Below are 15971 nucleotides of genomic sequence, written 5' to 3'. Positions count from 1 at the left end.
CTCACATGTAATAAAATCGTAATACAACTATAGAAGAGGGCTGTAAGCCTAAGGACAGGGAAGCCTCTGGGGACCTAATTGTCACAAGAAGGGCTCTTAGAAGAGAAAGAGAAAAAAAGGAGGAAGAAAAATCAATGAATGTGAATTGACTAAATTTTCAAACATCTCCTGGCAATTCTAGGATGGCTTGTTGAAGAGACAGCATAGTTAAAAGAAAAATGAACAAAGCAGCTTCAGAATATAGTGTACGACCCTAAAATTTCTGGAAGGTCCAAGTAATGGGAGAATGTTGCGTGTTCACAGAAGCAGCAGTACACAGAAGAGGACTGAAGTGAGAGCAGCTTTACAGCCCGCCCTTTCCCTGGGGTGGGAGGGATTTCCTGTGAGGCTTGAAGCACAAAGCACTGTGTATTTAAATTTCACACATGGGCCAAATGAGTGGGGTACTGTAAACCAAGGCTGCCCAGGAATTCTTCATAGCCATAGGTCATCTTTTTACCTAATGTTGGATAGATGTGGGATGTGGGGCATTTTCTATTAACTACATTTCTTAATTTACTTCTGTAAAAAGAATCTGGTAACTATTTCTAGTGTTCCTAGAGTTTCAGGGAAAGAGAGATAATGCTAGCAATGATCAACTAACCACCTGGGGAAAAAATTCATGAAAATTGATGCTTACAATTATGCTACAAGTCAGGTAAGGAACTACGGGATGAGTTTAGAAGAGAAGCACATGGCCAGTTATAATTTTGCTTCAAAAGCCTAAAGATGCCTTAAACAGCCTATTTTTGAAAAGGATCCCTTGTGAGTGTATCTAAATCTATCATAAACATATTTTGATACATATTACATAATTTTCAAAGTAGTTATATAGTACTGTAGCATATTTACATGACTCAAATAATAAAAACATGTAAAAAGATATACAGAGAACTTCCTACTTTGTTCCTTTTCTGTAAGTTCCCATCCTTTCCAGCAAGGAATGTTATTATTAGGTCTTTGTTTATACTTCTGATGAATTATTATATATTTGCTAGCCAACACGGATATATAATTCTGTGTTCCCTTAATTTTTTATAAGTGGTAGCATGACATCTATTTATATGAGTATAAAATGAGGTATGTACATATTTATTCATTACAGCATTTTCTGTAGTAGCAAAAATTTGAAAATGGCTTTAGTGTCCATCAGAAGGGGACTAATCGAGTTGAGGAACATCTACACTATGGAGTAGCATGCAGTTGTAAAAAGGAATGGGGGGTGATCCCTATATACTTATAATGAAAGATCTGTCAGTCTGTTAGGGCTGCTATAACAAAATGTCATCAGCTGGAAGGCTTATGAACAATGGAAGTCTATTTTTCACAGTTCTGGAGGCAGGAAAGTCCAAGATGAAGGTGCTAGCAGATCTGATGTCTGAGGGCAGGGGGAAATTATTCCTGGTTTGCAGACAGCTATTATCTCCTTGTATCCTCACACGGTGGAGGGCAGAGAGAACACTTCTTTCATGTCTTTTCTTATACGGGCATTAATCCCATTCCTGAGGGCTCTACCCTCATGACTGAATCATCTTCTAAAGGCACCACCTCCTAATATCACCACACTGGAGATTAGGTTTCAGCATATAAATTTTTGGGGAACACATTCAGTCCATAGCCAGATCTCCAGGACACATTAAGTGGAAAATGTAAGATATAGAACAATGTATATGTGCTTTCGGGTAAGAAGGTGGGGCAGTAAGTATATATACTTGCATTTTCTTGCATCTGAATACAGAACAATCTGGAAAAAGTACAAGACACAAATAAAGTCTTAGTTTAGATAGGGTGAAGGAAGTATGATGATCAGGGACAAGGAAGAGTGTGACAATTTCCAATGTTTACTGTGTTCTAGCATTTTAATTTTTGAGTCATGCAAATGCATTTCCTATTTAAAATAAAAAAATAAAAATAATAGTTAATTAAATGTATGTCCCTGGGATCTGACAATCATACCTCTAGGCTAGGAACCTAGCCTACAGATGTTTTCTTAATTGTGTTCAAAGACACCTGCAAGGATGTTTGCTGCAGCATTATTTCAACAGCAAACGACTGGAAATGACTTAAATATCTATTAAAAGTAGACCAGTTAAGTGAGTTAGGTTGCATTCATAGATTGAAACACATATAGATGTTGCAAAGAATGTGAAACGTATATTAATATGGAAGGTCTCCAATACACATTAAAGTAAAAAAAATACAAAAAACATTGTGCTTTTTTGAGAAATGTCTATTCAAGTTCTTTGCCCATTTTTAATAAGATTAGTTTATTGTTACTGAGTAGTCTGAGTTCCTTTGTGTGTTTTGGATATTAGTCCTTTATCCAATGTATAATTTGCAAATATTTTCCCCTAAACTGTGGTTTGTGTCTTCACTTTATTGTTTCATTTGCTGAGCAGAAGCTTTTCAGTTTGATGCAACTCCATTTGTCTATGTTTTGCTTTCATTTCTCAAAAGAAGACATACCAATGGCCAACAGATAAATGAAAAAATGCTCAACATCTCTAATTATCAGAAAAAAATGAAAATTCAAATCACAATGAGCTATCACATCAGACCTTTTATCAAAAAGATGAAAGATAACAAAGATGAGGATGTGGAGCAAAGGGACCTTATACACTGTTGGTGGTATTGTAAATTAGCACAGCCATTTTTAGAAACAATATAGTGGTTCCTCCGAAAACTAAAAATAGAATGACTATATGATCTAGCCATCCCACTACTGTGTATATACCCAAAGGAACTGAAATCAGTGTGCTGCAGAGATGTCTGCACTCCCATGTTCATTGCAGCATTCACAATAGCCAAGATATGGAAACAACCTAAGTGACCCGAATCGACGAATGAATGGATTTAAAAGATGTAGTATATAGACACAATGGAATACCACTCAGCCTTAAAACAAAACAAAACAGGAAATGGTGTCATTTGTGACAAATGAATTAGTCTAGAGGACATTATGTTAAGTGAAATAAGCCAGGCACAGAAGGACAAATACCGCATAGGTCTCACTCATGTGTGGAATCTTAACAGCTCAGAAGTATAGAGTAGAATGGTGGTTACCAGACACTGGGGGAATGAGGAGTGGGTGGACAGGGAAGGTGGAGACATTGATTAACAGGTTCAAGGTTACAGATAAATAGAAGGAATAAGTGCTGGCAATCTATTGCACAACACAACAATTATAGTTAATAATAATGTATGTTTCAAAATAGCTGAAAAAAGAGGATTTTAAGCATTTTCACCACAAATCAATGATTAATATTTGAGGTGATGGATACACAAGTTAGCCTGATTTGATCATTCCACAATTTACACATGTATCAAAACATAACATTGTATTCCATCAGTACATATAATTACTATTTGTCAATTAAAAATAAAATAAGACAAAAAAAGAAATGACCAAAAAGAACATACAAAACACATTCTGCTTCTATTTTTTATAAAATAAATAAGATGTATGCATATACATCCACCAACATGTCCTGTATTCTTATTTTCAAAGAATGTGTGGACCGGGTGCAGTGGCTCACGCTGGTAATTCCAACACTTTGAGAGGCCAAGGCAGGTGGATTATGAGGTCAAGAGATCAAGACCATCCAGGCCAACATGGTGAAACCCCATCTCTACCAAAATTACAAAAATTAACCAGGCGTGGTGGCGTACGCCTGTAGTCCCAGCTACTTGGGAGGCTGAGGCAAGGGAATCGCTTGAACCCAGGAGGCAGAGGTTGCAGTGAGCTGAGATCGTGCCACTGCACTCCAGTCTGGCGACAGAGCGAGACTTGTCTCAAAAAAAAAAAAAAAAAAGAATGTATGTGTGGCATATGATGCATGTGGAAGTGTGTATATACGCATGGCAATTTTCTGGGAGCAAATGAAATAAATTGTTAACAGTGATGAGCTCTGGGAAGGGGGGTGAGAATATTTAGGGTAGGAGAGTTGCCTTCTTTTCATTGCAATGACTTTTGAATTGCATGACTTTTACTGTGTGTGTGTGTTTTCCTTTTTGAATTAAAAATATAAATAAATAAATGTACAACTGTACAATGCAGATTATACACCTGTAAAACAAACAACTGAGAAAACTATATGTACTTATGAAGAACTGTCTCCAAGATACATTGCGAAGCAATTTTTGTTTTTAATTTTAGCTACTACAGGGTTTCCCATACTGTGTGCTACCTGGTTTACATTATATCTGGAGATCAACTCACAAAGTTTTTCACGACTTTCTGTTTGATCATATCACATCTCTGCCTTCCTGACTGAGGAAAACTATTGTTTGTTGCAGTCTATTTTCCTCACCTATGAAACTTGATGGCAGTCTTTGGGTTGAAATCCTAGCTCTTTTTTTTTTTTTTTTTTTTTTTTTTGAGAAGGAGTCTCGCTCTGTCGCCCAGGCTGGAGTGCAGTGGCCGGATTTCAGCTCACTGCAAGCTCCGCCTCCCGGATTCACGCCATTCTCCTGCCTCAGCCTCCCGAGTAGCTGGGACTACAGGCGCCCGCCACCGCGCCTGGCTAGTTTTTTGTATTTTTTAGTAGAGACGGGGTTTCACCATGTTAGCCAGGATGGTCTCGATCTCCTGACCTCGTGATCCGCCCGTCTCGGCCTCCCAAAGTGCTGGGATTACAGGCTTGAGCCACCGCGCCCGGCCAAAATCCTAGCTCTTATTGCTTATGAACATAAGCAACTGTTGTGGGCCTCAGACTGTATCTGTAAATAAGGAAATAGATATGGTACAGGAATGTTGTAAGAATGTGAGATAATATAAGTATGTACTACTTACCATATGAGGACCACCTTTAACACAACTTGTGATACGGCAGTTGGAACTGCAGAAAGGAGTGACCACACCTTGGCTTTGCACCGGGAGAGGTGAAGTGTTTTGTGTCATGGCCAAGAATGTTCTAGAGGAAGCCCAGTGTTTGGCTGGTCTTTTTGGACTCAGTCTCAGACCAGTATCTCAAAGAATGAGCCACAACTGATAGTTCAGAATTTATGATCCTGTGGGTGCAGTCTGGGCTTTGTTCTTGCCTGTATGGAGGCATTTCACTGCCCCTCTTAGGGGAGCTTATTTCCATGATGCAACCATGTGTTTTATCTGGTGGCTTCACTCTCAGGATGCCTCCTGTTGTCAATTTTTGCCTTCAGTGCATTAGGCATATGTTTGAATCCATATTTATGAACAATGTCTTTCAAAATAGTGAGTTAAAATGTCCATGTTGTCTTTCTTCATCTTTACAGAGTTAAAGGAAAAATAACTGCCTTTCCATATTCTTTCCATTTTAGAGCTACACAGAGTTTTCAGTGCAGCTCTAGGTCAAGTGGTCTTACTGATTATCTAGTTGGCTTTCTGCCTTGATGCATTTATAGGAGCTTTTATTATTGACTTTGGAGCTCCTTGCAAGGTACGCCAAAAAAGCATTTTAAAATAGTCTCCAGTGGGCAGTTTACATTTTAACTGCTCCTTTCATTATCTTCCTCAACACCCTTATACAGTTCCCTTTTCTAGAATTAAATAACCACACACTAGCTTTTGGGCTCCATGTCTCTTTTGGATGTTGAACTTGGCCCTGTTGTCATCTTTATTATGTTGTGGTTCAGCGAGAGTCTCATGCTCTTTCACATTCACCACCTTTCTCCTAGTTTTTGTTTTCATGTTATATGGCAACTTGATAAATCAAGGGCCAAATATTTAGTGCCATCCTGTTTTTTATTTTTTTTTTAAGAATTCCTTTGAGAATCACTGTCAATGTGATAAGAGGCAGAACTGTGTGATACATAAGAACGTGGGTGCAAGAAGAAAGATTGAAGACCAATATTTTCCAAAAGTCCTGTGGTTCCAGGTGAATGTAAAGTCTCCTACACCATTAATTAATTTAGGATTTAAAACTGAAGATCTGCCTGTCTCTTGGGTCTTACTTTCGAGGCCACAGTACTTTGCAGACCATTTTTCTAGAAATATAGACTCTGATTTCAGGTTCTCTTGCTTCACTTTCCTATATCACACTTCCACAAACCCCAGGGCAGGGCCTGCCAGCTCTCCAGGTTTCTCTTCTCATCCACACTCATCTTCCCTAATGGCAGCCTGATCGAACTTATGCTGAAGGCCAAGAGCTCAATGAATTGTGAGAATTTCTGGTGAAATTTATTGGTAGAAAATAGCTCTTCACAAGTCCAATACTAATGTTTCCAAAGCTGTAAGTCAGAGAGAACTCCCTACCCCCACAACACATATACACCCCTTTCCATAATATGCTCCTAGTACCCTTGAGACTATATTGGGGGGGTATACACTGGGTTTGACCTAAAATGGTAATCCTTATGTGGACTAAAAAAAAATTTTTTCTTTTTCTAATTTTCTTATGTTTTAGTTAAAGAAAGAACCTATGTTTTAACGTCTACTTCAAAATATGCCTAAAGGGAGCAACAACTGCCGTGAGAACCAGTTCATACTCAACTCATCCCATGGTGTGGCAGTCTCATGGACATGTAGCTAAGTTACAGGGGAGGAAACTAGCACACTTCTGTCTGAGAAAGAGAGAACCTAACGATAGTAAAGAAAGTGGAATTGTGTCCTTGGGAAAGATCTTCAACACATGATTAAATAAAGAGACAACTATGAGGTGTATTTCACTTATCCATTTTAGTGGAATTGAAAAATAACACATCTCAATACTGATGATGATGTGAGAAAATAAGCACTTGTATTCTGCTGGTGAGAGAGTAACTTGGAACAATCTGGAGGTAAATTTAGCAATCTATCTCAAGAGCCTTACAATAGATGTGCCTTTGACTTAGCAATTCCACCTCCAGAAATCTATTCTAAGGGAAAAATAGACATAATGAGGAAGCCAGCTTATTGGTACTCCATTATAGCATCAATTATAAGAGTAAAAAATTAGAGTGACCCTAAGGGCCAAATAATAAGGAACTGGTTAAATGTATTGTAGTACACAAGAATGATGTTATAGATGAAAAAGGGCATGGAAAGATATTCACGATGTATGCATGAGAAAAAATCCCATTAACAAAAGTGTGTAGAGTGTTGGCTAATGATAATTCTCAAAAAAGACTGCTAGAAAAACTTGTTGACCAAGAAAAGCTAAGTTTATCAGATTTATTTTAACACAGAAGAACACCTCCTTGACAGAGTCTTAGTAGCACATCAGAAGGGAACGATATTTACAGGGTCTTAGGGCCATTTAGGGCCAAATGATTTTAAGGTGGGTCTTGAAAGTCAGAAAATGGGCTGGAATTGGGCAAAGTTTATAATGTAAAAGCTTTGAATCAATGGGCACTGTAAGGTGAGGTCTTGAACAGTTGTTATTGAACAAGCTGTAGGTCTTGATAAGTAAGCAAATATTTCCTGGAGAAAGTAGCAAGTTGTTTGTTTTGTCTGGTCCTAGTATTGTTTGGCATAGAAACAGAAAAACATATTTGCCCCAGAATTGTTTATCACGGGGACAGGAAGGTATATTAGGTTCAGTTCTCAATATTAGCTCTCGTTTTGTTAAAAAACAGTATTCATATTTATATTTATATCTCACTAGAAAAAGTCTGGGAAAATAATTATTTACAAATTAAAGGTGGTTATCTATGGGCAGAAGGATTACCAGTATAATTTATTTATTTTTTATTTCTTATCTGTATTTTCAAAATTTTCCCTGATGAACCTATATGCAGAAAAAAGATGCATTTGTTTAAACCTTATTTAGCTAGATAATTCTAGGACTATGGCATCCAGAATCACCCTCACCTCAAAGCTTCTAACCTGTTTCTAAATATAACACCTAATCTAGGCACAATTCTGTGGCTAATTTGGACAACTGACTAAATTATTAACTCATCAGAACCATGTGATAAAATGAGCTTAGGTAGCTTTTGATTTTTTTAGCCAGACAGACAAATGCTGTACACACTATTTTAGAAGGATTCATTCTTCAGAAGCACCTTGGAAGCATATTTAACTAACACAGACACCTATTTCTCTCCTTAGCTCTCCAGTTTTTACTCTATTTTCAGAATTATGGTACCGTGGGTGTCAGGGACTAGAAGGAAATGAAGAGTGAGATCCAAGGTGAACCCAGAAGTCTGCAATAGTGTCTCATGATCTCTCCAGTCAACCACTAATAAATACTTTTGAGCATCTAATATTTGCTGAGTGCTAGACAAGGTGAGACACAGCACAAAAATTGAGTAACCTGCACTCTATCTCTTAAAGGAGCTTAGTTTTTAATTGGGGACAGGGTGGTAACAGTGACTAACACACAGGAAACAATTCTAGACAGACTGAAAATGGTGTGAAACCAAGCACTGCTCCACAGATGGAATAGTACTGGGTTCTACACTGGTCTCTATTATGGCATTTGTATTATGCATCTTAGCAGTCTAGACTCCAAGGCCTATATGAATTTGGAAATAAGAGTGGGGCATTGAGATATTCTAGTTAAAGGAGGATTACATTGAAACTTGCTTTTCTCATCTCCACTTTTTTAAATTAAAAATCTTCCCAAATTTTGGCTATGCTTTACTTTTTGCATAAATAAATGCAGCTGAATGAACCCAATTGCAGGGCCTCAGAGTCATGTTTATTGCACATGGATGTCGATTTCAGTGAATCTAGGTAGAAAGGAGACCCATATAATGTAAATTGACTCCAAGTCATACTCTGAAATTTACTTTAAAAGAAGAAGCTCACATAGACAAATACCTGATGGCTGTGTATTTTCTGATTATTGGCTTCTTTCCATTAAAGAAGACCACAGAGAGACCTCCCAATAGATTGAATGTTCCAATTGGTTGAAATGTCATTCCACTTAAAATAATCCTTTATTACCAAAAAGTACTCTTCATCAGAAACTGTATAATCTCATAGCCAAGGAGACTTCGTAACTCCCTTCAGGAAACTGAGGCCCAGAAAGGAGCCTTGCTCAAGGTCACATATCAGTTTAATGATGGACCTAGGAGTCAAATTCTCATTTCTTTGTTTTCAATCCTGAGCTTCCTACCTCTCCAGTCTTATACTCCATGCCTTTTCCCACAAGGTAAAACTTACAGGGGGCTCCGGGTAGGTTAGCTGCTAGACATAAAAATAAAAGAAATAAATAAAAGAAGCGTAGGTCACAACACCTTTGAGTGTAATGAGATACTCTCATTTCCAACGTTACTTCTCTGGAATCTTGTCTGGAATAGGACTTAGTCTTCCTCAATGCTAGACACAGTCACTGCCATCCTGTGCCCCTTGGTTTCTTCATAGCACCGTTAAGGAAACCAAGACACAGAGAGATGATGTCTCCCATGCTCCCAGCTCTTGGTCAGCCTGGAGAGCAGATGCCCTGTGTTCACACAGTGGAAGCCTGGGACGCCTCCTGGGTGAGCAGTCTGATGATCTAACTGGCTATTAAAAAAATAACCACCACAACTAACTTGGCTAATATACCACTTAGAATGCCTTGGGTCACTCGTGGGGGAAAAGAAAATCACCTTCAAACAATCTGGAATGAATTACAGAACAGGAAATCCAGAGTTAGGACCAGTTTCAGGGTTTGTTGATTTAGCAACTCTGTGGTCAAATCAAGGACCCAGGTTCTGTCTCTGTCTATTGCTGTGTTTTGTAGTATGTTGCCTTTGCCCTGAGGCTGCTACCCTCTCAGGGTCCCCAGAGGACAGCAGCACTTCCAGGCCTCATACCCACATCCAGAAGCAGTGACTTAAGGAGTCACTTTCTTAAGAACAAGGGGATCTTTCTCAGAAGCTCCTGAGCAAATCTCCCTTCACAATACTGGGCGGAACTTGGTCAGGAGCCCACTTTGAAACCAACTACAGCCAGCAGGATGGCCCAGATCATTTGTGCTTTACCCTTGGAACTGGGGATGAAATCACCCTTGCTTCAGTCATCTGAGTAGTGTGGGGGAGTACGGAGGAGGGAGGTGGTGGACTCCTGACCCAATCAGAGCTCTGCCTGTGGAAGATGGGAGTTGGGATGGTGGGGTGACCACCCGCTGTATCTGCTGCACCTGCCTTGAGCCCCCCCCATCAGGCTACCCCTCCCATCAGGATCCACCCCTGGGTCTGCTGTTTCATCTATTCCAAGGTAATGAAGTGCTGTTATGACTGAGTCTAGAGGACACAAGAGACAGCCGAGAACTTTGTACCCTTTAGCAATGTGAATGCTCACAGAAGTCTTCATCAGACGTCACTTTGGCTTCAGGCAAAGCTTACTAAGGACTCTGGGAACCTGAACCCAGAGTCAGTGATGTGGTGTTGAGAGTAGGGATTTCAGCCCAGGAATGCTGACAGGGCTACACAAGCCACTGAGAGCCAACAGAGAGCTCTGGGCACAAGAAGAATGATATTTTAAGGAATTCTTTAAATCATACCTGGACTGTCACTGTTGATCTACCTCTATGGATGACGATGCAGATGGGAAATATGAAACACTGAAAGGGCATCAGTATAATTTTTTACCTAGCCCAAGTATTATGAAGGAATGTTTATTTAGCCTTGCAAAAAAAAAAAATGGTTTTAGGATGGCTGGTTCACAAACTTTATGCTTTTCCTTTTCTTCTTACTCCTTTCCATTTGCTTTTGATTTTTTTGTTTTGTTTTGTTTGAGAGGGAGTCTTGCTCTGTTGCTGTCACTCAGGCTGGAGTGCAGTGGTGTGATCTCGGCTCACTGCAAACTCCATCTCCCAGGTTCAAGCAATTCTCCTGCCTCAGCTTCCAAAGTAGCTGGGATTACAGTCAGATCACTTGAGGTCAGGAGTTCGAGATCAGCCTGGCCAACATGGTGAAACCTTATCTCTACTAAAATATAAAAATTATTCAGGCATGCTTTTGATTTTTAAAAAGAGTAAACATTTTCCTTTATAACGGGAAAATAAATTAACCTTTATGTGGGAAAAAAAAGGTACTTCATACTTGTCTTCTAAAACAGCATAGGAAATCCCCACCTCAAATAAGAAGTTAGATGACCACTTTTGTAATATGTGAAAATAAACCAACTTTATTTGAATCAGTCAATACCAATCAAGACTGGAACACAAATTTGTAATTGGTTCAGATTCATGAGGAAAACACTCAGCTGTATCTTCATTAAAAGGCATTTTACATTTATTCAGGCTTGAAAGCAAGTCCTGTTATTTCATCACCACAGTTAAAGGTCTCGAGAAAATCAAGTAACTATCATTTGGAGTGTCTTTGTAAAATGAAACACTTGCTGTTTTACAAAAGCTAAGCAACTTTTGTTAAGCTAGTTAATTCCCCACCTTATAAAATGGAACAACGAGGTGGTCAGGAAAGTAAGACAAATTCAAACATCAGTTGGATATTTTATATTTTAAATATGTGTATAGTCAATATTGTGAAATCTCTAACTCTACATAAAATACTTTAGATGACTGGATCCTTAAAAGTACATTTTACCAAAAACAGATTGCCTCTATAGAAACACAGAATAACCCAAACCTTATATTGAGGCAATGTATTTTATTTATTTTTGGTTGCAAGAGAGGAATTGGATCTATTTCTTTAAATAACATTAAATGAAATTATGTACTCATTGGATCATACATAATTATGAATCAAAAGTATCCTGACACTAAGCTGGGAGACACATACTGACAAAGGAGAAGAATGTGTGTTCACGAGGAGGGCACATGTTGCTTGCTTTGAATGATAAAGAGAAATGGATAGAAGACAATGGGGCTGTGTGCAGTGGGTCCTGTTCACTTAAGTTCTCATAACATCAGAATCAGGGTGCTTCACATGCACCCGTCTTCCTCTGATGCTTTTTTAAAGATTCTCCTTAATGTCATTTAAAAAAATAAGAAAGTGATCCCTTGGGAATCATTGTACTTAGTTTTAACCATGAATTAACATTTCCTCTTTCCAAGGAGGATGACACCAGCATCTTGATTCACTGTGCAGTTGAGATGACCCCTGGCCAGTGGGCATTGAGACAAGTCACAGAAGTACTTACCAAATACCTACCTGCTGCTTCTAGATCAGTTTAATTTTAGACACAGTCTCTCACAGTGATGCTAAACTCTTTATAAGGTCGATCTGCACATTCTTGCCTCTGCCTCCCTCTTAATTCTATTTGTCCAGGCCTTGCTGATTTCTGGGAATCTCATATGGTCAAGATCTATTTCAGGCATGACCCATCTTATGACAATTCAAGATGCTTGGTATTGTCTGTGGAGTGGCCATGGGGCACAGAACTGTGAAGAGCTTCTGTTGTTTCATTTGACGAGGGCCTGAAAAGGCAGCCCGGGAAACCTCACTCTTGGTGTGGCCTTTTTCTGATAAGATCAAGACTTCGCTGGCCCCACCAGCACAAGAAGGTGACGCTGAGGACAGGCCCATTTCCCAAGCTAAAACTAGTTTGGGATCATGTGGCCAATAAGCTGATGGACTGTATTTCCGGCATTTCAGCTCATTTGCTTAGTGCTAGGTCACTCTACCTCTTGTTTAAAAGAATATAGCCATGCTCACATTTGTGACTGAATTTATCAAGCATTTGACTTTCTTTATCAGGAGCTGAAGAAGCTGTGCTCTGGATCCATCATGATTTTACTTATCCAGCTTACTTTTTATAGTTGTTAAGCTCTTACTCAATACCTTCTCTCTGGGCCAACCTCAGAAGCAGGCAGTGCTGAATAGACGGTGAATTCAACTCAGTTATTCTGAGTTTAACTCTTGCTTCTCTCTTCGTCTCCCACTACCCTGCTTCCCCCACCCCCAAAAGTGCTGTGTAGTATTGTTACTTTAATATACCATAATAAATCTAGTCATAAGACACCATAACTCTTAGTCCACAATCACTTTTGTTATATGACAAACCAGTGGTGAAATATGAAGATATTTCTGAATTAAGGACCCAGAAGTGCCTTCCTTCTGTAACTCCTCCCTCTCTTTTAAATGGCTATAATTGATCATATAACATCCCCACCTCCTTGCCTTAATATATTTATCTCTGTAAAACTAACTCAACCACAAGAAGGGACATCTAGAAACAGCAATATTGATTTGGTTTGGCCTGTTTGTTCTTAAGGACTTGCCAGTTGCTGAATTCTGAACATCCAATCCGAGTCCTTGGAATTCTGCAGCCTTCTCTGGGGTGGAGTCGCCTCACCGGATGCTTGGTTCTGTTTTCTCTGTGGCAATTGGCTATGATTCACAGATGTGTTTCCAGAACAGCCCAACTGTGGGTCTCAGGGAAGTAAACTGCCTCTTAGGTCATCTTGCCTGTGCTGTAAATTCGGGGAAGGATTTCTGAGTACAGCAGGATTTCACACTAATTAAAAGGCCTTCGGGATCATTCCAGCCCTCATTCCCCAGGAGGCTAGTTTGGGGCTTTTCCCTACAGTAAAAAAGGACTGTTTCCTCACCAGTTCTCCTTGTTAAACATCTCCAGGGCACAGTTTCCAGGGGGACCTGGAAAGGTTCCTTTAGAGGTGGAAATGAATCAACTCATTCTGTCTTTTCAAAGCTTTCTCAGGCTTATAAAGTGTCCTACTGAGAAAGTTCCTCTTCCTCAGTGGGCTCTAGGAGGCCTCCTGCTTCCTCTCCTCTGATTTGATCAATGGGTCACCTTTTTTCTTCAGAGATCCCTGGAGGCAGGTAGGTCCAGGGATTGCTTGGGTTAGAATTTGTTGATGTTTCTATGGAAAGGACCCGTGCTGTCCTGCCCTTGCTGAGAAATGAGCCAAGTCCAGGGGCTTTCCGGCACTTGGGAGCCTCACCCTTTCCCAGCGAACACCATAGAAGGGGGATTGTTGAAGGTAAGGGCCTGTGGCAAATGGATTTTCTCACTGGGCATTCACTGGGAGAGGGAGTTGATGAGAGCATTTTTCTTAGTTTCCTCTGCGCAGGTCCCCAAGCTCGGGCTGGGTAAGCTTTTTAGGAGATGAAACTCAAGGAGAATGACAAAAGAGTGAAATATTAGCTTAAAATTTTTTTCTTTTTTTTAATCTGGCAGTTAAGTCTAATTGTAGGAAAATTAACCCAGATGGGTCTATATTTTTCTTCAAGTTCAAACCACATGGTTTTCTAGTCAGAAAGGCTCATGGACTTTCTTCCTAAGGTGTTCCATGATCAGACCACCTCCTAAATGTGGCTCTTATCCATTATAGGCTACAGCCGAATCAGGCAGGAGCAACTGCTGGAGAGCACCCAGCCAACAGACCTGCATTCCAGAAGCAGCTTGGAGAAACCGGGAAGACGTTTTTGGCCCGTTCTTGGGTTTTTACTGTACGGTTAGCAGTTACATGACGCCACCAGTCCAAGACTTAGATCATGAGAGAAGGCCTTTTTAAAAGTTTACCAGGGAACATCAAGAGTCATAAAGAACTCTTTTGTCTTCACCCATCCCTCCTCCTCCCACTCCCATCCACTTTCTCATAGCTCAAAAACCACTCACTGGTAAGCATAGTCAAACCCAGGCCTGTAATCACCACTGAAACAACTACTCCTAAGCAAGCAAACCCCATGGCTGGTAGACCCTGTGGGCCTTTTGGCATCAACACTGCTCCCCTCCCCTCCCATCCCAGTCACTGCAGTTTAGAATTGCATGCCAATTTCCTTTTCTGGCAGGACCTGGACAGCATGGAAGCCAGGGACTGCATGGGCCAGGTGCGCAGCAGCAGCAGCACAGCATTTCTGGCACTGCAACAAACTGAGACTGTGTCTCAAGTGACTTTCCAGTCTGGCCTTTAGTGCCCAATAACCGGTGTCAGAAGTAGTAAGACTGAAGCTGTGTCTACCAGACACCCAAGTCCACAGCCAGCTCGGTCCTCCTCCATTCACTCTCTCTGTGGGTAATAGATCTCTTTCTAAGAAGGATGAAGTTGGCATTTGTCCTTGGCCTTGTAGGTATGGACGGAGAGGAGGGTGGAAAAGGAGCTGGTGTTGCACGTTTCTAAAGCATCTGAGAACGTATTTTGATATTGGCAGAAGAAGCCAGTAGCAATCCCATATGTGGGCTCTCCAACACTGACTGACCCCAAACATGCTGAGCCCAGATCAGGCTGGCAGGCCAAGAGGTGGACTGTGTCTATCATTTCTGCTAGATTCCTATGTGAGGAGGCCAGGGATGGTGCTGACTTTCATGAAAGAGAGCAAGCTGGAGTTCCCATAATACCAGCAAGGATGAGGCTTGATTACAAAAAGTGTGCCTCAAGGCAGTGAGAAAGAGGAGTCTATGAAGCTGGAGTCTTAGGGGAGTGGTTCTGCGGTGTCCTTCTGCGGTGGGGATGGGGCAAAATGGCTGTGCTCAGGATCGGCTGAGGCGTTTGGCGACATCAGCATAGGCCAACTCGATCTCACTGTCAGCTGCACAGGTGTTAGTGAACTCATCACGGGCATAGGCATTCTTGAGGTACCGCCACAGGCCTGTCATCTCAGCTGGGATATCATAGTTGCGGTATTTCTTGGCCACAATCTAAAACAGAGATGGCAGGACAGAGATGGTATGAAGGCATGAAACAAATCATTAGAAAGTGTTAGAGGCTGTCCCAGTGTGTGTGCACTGCAGGAAACCTCTGAGCATCACCACGGGCCATCAGCGATATGTTTGAAATGCAAGGTGGCAGTGCTGTCTTCTTTTTGTTTTGTTTTAATTTAATTTCTTAAGTAAATATAATTTGCCCTTTGACCTAGTGTTTCAAATTCTAGGATTTTTTTCTCAAGAAATAATCATGGATAGATACAAAGATTTAGCTACACAATTATGATCCCAGAACTATTTTGAGTAACAAAAATGGTGCACAGACAGCACCAATGTCCAACAATATGTGAATACATACGTTGTCTTACACAAATAAAATGGCATAGTGGAGGGACATTAAAAATGATGCTGCTGAGAAAATCTAGTGATCTGGAAAACTCTTCAAGATAGACTATTACACTTAAAGTTCAAGTAT

At 40.3% G+C, this 15971-nt stretch overlaps 1 protein-coding gene across 3 annotated transcripts in view; it reads right to left on the bottom strand.

The window, feature by feature from the left end:
* Positions 1-11030: 11030 nt before the first annotated feature.
* Positions 11031-15971, bottom strand: part of CLIC5 (chloride intracellular channel 5) — a 177648-nt gene continuing 172707 nt past the window's right edge. For all 3 annotated transcript variants that reach the window (XM_010372542.2, XM_030928889.1, XM_010372543.2), the window contains exon 6: positions 11031-15490. In XM_010372542.2, the coding sequence (XP_010370844.2) occupies positions 15323-15490 (168 nt within the window). In that variant the 3' untranslated portion in view covers positions 11031-15322. The remainder of the gene's footprint in view (positions 15491-15971) is intronic.

Source organism: Rhinopithecus roxellana, chromosome 4, assembly GCF_007565055.1.
Source record: "Rhinopithecus roxellana isolate Shanxi Qingling chromosome 4, ASM756505v1, whole genome shotgun sequence".
NCBI lineage: Eukaryota > Metazoa > Chordata > Mammalia > Primates > Cercopithecidae > Rhinopithecus > Rhinopithecus roxellana.
The sequence above is the reverse complement of the archived record's forward strand: the minus strand, read 5'-3'. Positions and strand labels throughout refer to the sequence as shown.